This window comes from Eufriesea mexicana, unplaced genomic scaffold (genome assembly GCF_001483705.2).
Source record: "Eufriesea mexicana isolate 0111107269 unplaced genomic scaffold, ASM148370v2 scaffold3062, whole genome shotgun sequence".
Classification (NCBI taxonomy): domain Eukaryota; kingdom Metazoa; phylum Arthropoda; class Insecta; order Hymenoptera; family Apidae; genus Eufriesea; species Eufriesea mexicana.
The window spans coordinates 521,107-524,231 of NW_016911092.1; the positions used below are offsets into that span (position 1 = coordinate 521,107).

Genomic DNA, 3,125 nt, shown 5'->3' on the forward strand with positions numbered 1-3,125 from the left:
TATTATTATTATTATTATTATTATTATTATTATTATTACTATTAAGTTAGAATTAATAGATATCTAGCTTCGAAATGTCCTTCGCTTCTCGATCATTTCCAATGTTCAAACTCTACATGGAATATACAAAACGATCTGAAACTTTGTCGCAGCTAAACCATAAAAACCGCTATACAGGCTCTGTACGCTTCGGCGACAAAGCACCCAAACATCCAAACTTCGCGACAAACATCTTACTACAAATTTAAGCCACCAATACCTAACTCACCGAATGCCCAAAGCACCTCTCCACCGACCCAAGCACCTAACCACTTCCACTCCGTTCACCCTCATCTCCGCAAACGCATCCACGAATCGAGTATCCGGACCAGTGCCGTAAACCCAAGGCAAACAAGGTCGATGCCATAAACTCTAAAAAGGAACTACGAAAAAAAAACCCGGAACCAAAACCAAAAGCAAAACCAAAATTAAAATTAAAATGAGGAACAAATTAAGAAAAAGAAGAGACACTAAGAATGCGAATAAAGGGATGAAAAATTATATTGATAGATTAAAAAAAGATGATAAATAAAGTGGAAAAAGTAAGGAAAAAGAAGGCAAAGCGACGTATTGTCCTCGTTGATCTCCGTTCGACGTACCCGCGACGAGGCGAGCGATTTAACGAGGCAAATCGTTACAAGCACATCCACGTCCCACCAATAATCACACCAGGGGATTATTCCTCCTCTCGCGACCGTTCTGTCGCGGACTTCAGCTAATGACTACCGAAAATTATTAGCTCTCATTATCACAGCCACGAAAATTGTCCCGGCGAGAATTGTTTTTCGCTCGGTAGGACCAGAACAAAGCGCGACACGCAGAACTTGGCCGACACACGTCTCTCCGTTCCTTCCACCCCTACTTTGCACCTTTAATAACCTATATCTCTCCAGGTGATAATGCGACGGAAAAATATGCTTGCAATTTATTCATCGAAGCACGAGCGCCAAGTGCCTCGCCAAATATACGAGCGCGGGAAAAAATGACCAAGAGCAGGGGCATGAAAAGGGGTGTTCTGCCAGGGACGTCTCGGGGAAGTATTACGCGATGCAAAAGTTCATCGAGGGGAATAGAGAACGAGAAATACAGCGTCGTAGACGGTGTGAAGCAACCTTTCTTCATGACGCATCAACAAATTATTCGGTGTACAATCATACCCCGAAACCTCACTGTGAGACAGCTTTGTTGCGTCCCGAAGCGAAAGTGTTAAGAGAACCATCTGGTTCATTGTTTCCAAATATTCCAAGATTCCAATGCGAAAATAGCCTTTCTTTGATATCGTGTTATAAACCTTGGAAGTATCAACCTCACGGCTCATTTAGGTATGCTAAGTCGGGATACTCCGTATACACCGCGGAACATGGTTTCTGTGCGGAAGTTAGAGGTCTGTTGTTGATTGGATGGGAACATTTAGATAAATCTCCTGAGTTTAACGATCGATGGAATTAATTTTTAGATGACTTTAGACTTGACTGCATAAACATGAAGAGTAGTAATGAATTTAGTGCAATATTTGATGAATCTCTTCACTGAGGACTGGTTATTTTCTGGATCATTTGTGAAGACTATGATTTGGGATTACTGATGAAGTTGTTGATCGTAGAATTTATAATTTAGTCACATATTTAATAAATTAATATTGAATTAACAAAATTAATAATAAATTGGACTACATCCACAATTAATAAATTAATAATGAAACTAGTTTGAGGTAATTGTCTTCGTTAATTATTAAAAATAAATTCGAAAATCGAAAATAAATGCGTATTGAAATAAAATATAGCGGAATATTTTGTACAATTGAAAGAGACGAGTTTAACACGTTAAACGTCACGCTGGTTCCTAGGGACTTCCGTTCAGGCCTCGCGGGGTCCACACGGCCCGAAAGGGCCCGCATGACGGCTAATTGTGGAGTAAACGGCATGGCAGGTAAAACCGGCGTGGCGTTTAACGCGTTAATTTAAATAAATAACACGATCCAGGAAAGAATTCTATATCAATCGCTATTTCTCGTACCTTGTATGCATGGGCCCAGTAATTACAATCCTCGCCTCTCGAAACTTTGCACTCACTAACCAAAATCGAAATTCGTCGATATTTCACGGGCAGTGCGTAATGTAACGTTATGAGCGACAGTAACAAAAGATTATTGCAGTCGTTACAATGGTATTTTCGCACAGTGTTAGATATATCACAGTCGTGAATTATAATTGTCACTCCACTCGTAACTATCCTTTGCATCGCGATATGATAATAAAGAATGTCAAACGATGAGATATTTTAGAACCCTCAAACACGCTAACGCTTTGAATCTTCTTCCGCATCCCACAAATCAACGAATAAACAACCAGAAATAACTACAAAAGATGACCAAAGCTACGTAATACAATATCCTAATCCGAAACCTCGTGTAGCATTGTTCATGGTGACGCAAACAGAAAAGTCCTCCCTTTGCAAAACGAATTACCGAGAAACCGTGAAAATTAGAAAAACCACTAATGAACGGAAAATTCCAGGAAATCGTACAACATCGCCTAGATCGCGTTAGAGTGAGAATTTGAACTTGCAATTCAGAATAAAATGGCTGTCACGTGTGTCCGAGACATTGTTTTAGAATAATGAGACACACGAGGATGGCTTCGAATGTAAAGGTTTCTTCGCACGTAAAGAGCTGTTTGAATACCAGCGAGAACCGGTTGTCGAGTCGTGTGTGATATTTTAAATCGAGTTAGAAACCCCTGTGACTCGAGCTGCTAATTAGGAACGCCGATTATGCTAACCAACCTTCAGTGATCACATAGAACGATCGCATTGTTTTTCGAGCAGGACTAGTTCTCCTCGTGAGCGATTTTGAGAAGACGGAAATGTAGTAATGGTTACATGGATTTTTAACCCATTTGCATCATGGCTCTACTTAAGGTACCGAGTTCAGGCAGCAGTGACGTTCAACTGACGACGGGCCTGTATCAGCACAGTTAAAAAGATTTTCACAACAAAAGTAAAACTTGTTAGGAACATAATCAACTGATATAGGTGAGATGCTCACAAAATCAAATCAAACGTGATTTGTTGCATACGAAGAATAT

The 3,125-nt window shown here is 40.1% G+C and overlaps 1 protein-coding gene across 1 annotated transcript in view; it reads right to left on the reverse strand.

Moving 5' to 3' along the window:
- The window catches only part of Nha1 (Na[+]/H[+] hydrogen antiporter 1), a 217,451-nt gene extending 215,296 nt beyond the window's left edge, over window positions 1-2,155 (reverse strand). The window contains exon 1 of the mRNA XM_017904712.1: window positions 2,056-2,155. Within this exon, the coding sequence (XP_017760201.1) occupies window positions 2,056-2,066 (11 nt within the window). The 5' untranslated portion in view covers window positions 2,067-2,155. The remainder of the gene's footprint in view (window positions 1-2,055) is intronic.
- Window positions 2,156-3,125: the final 970 nt, after the last annotated feature.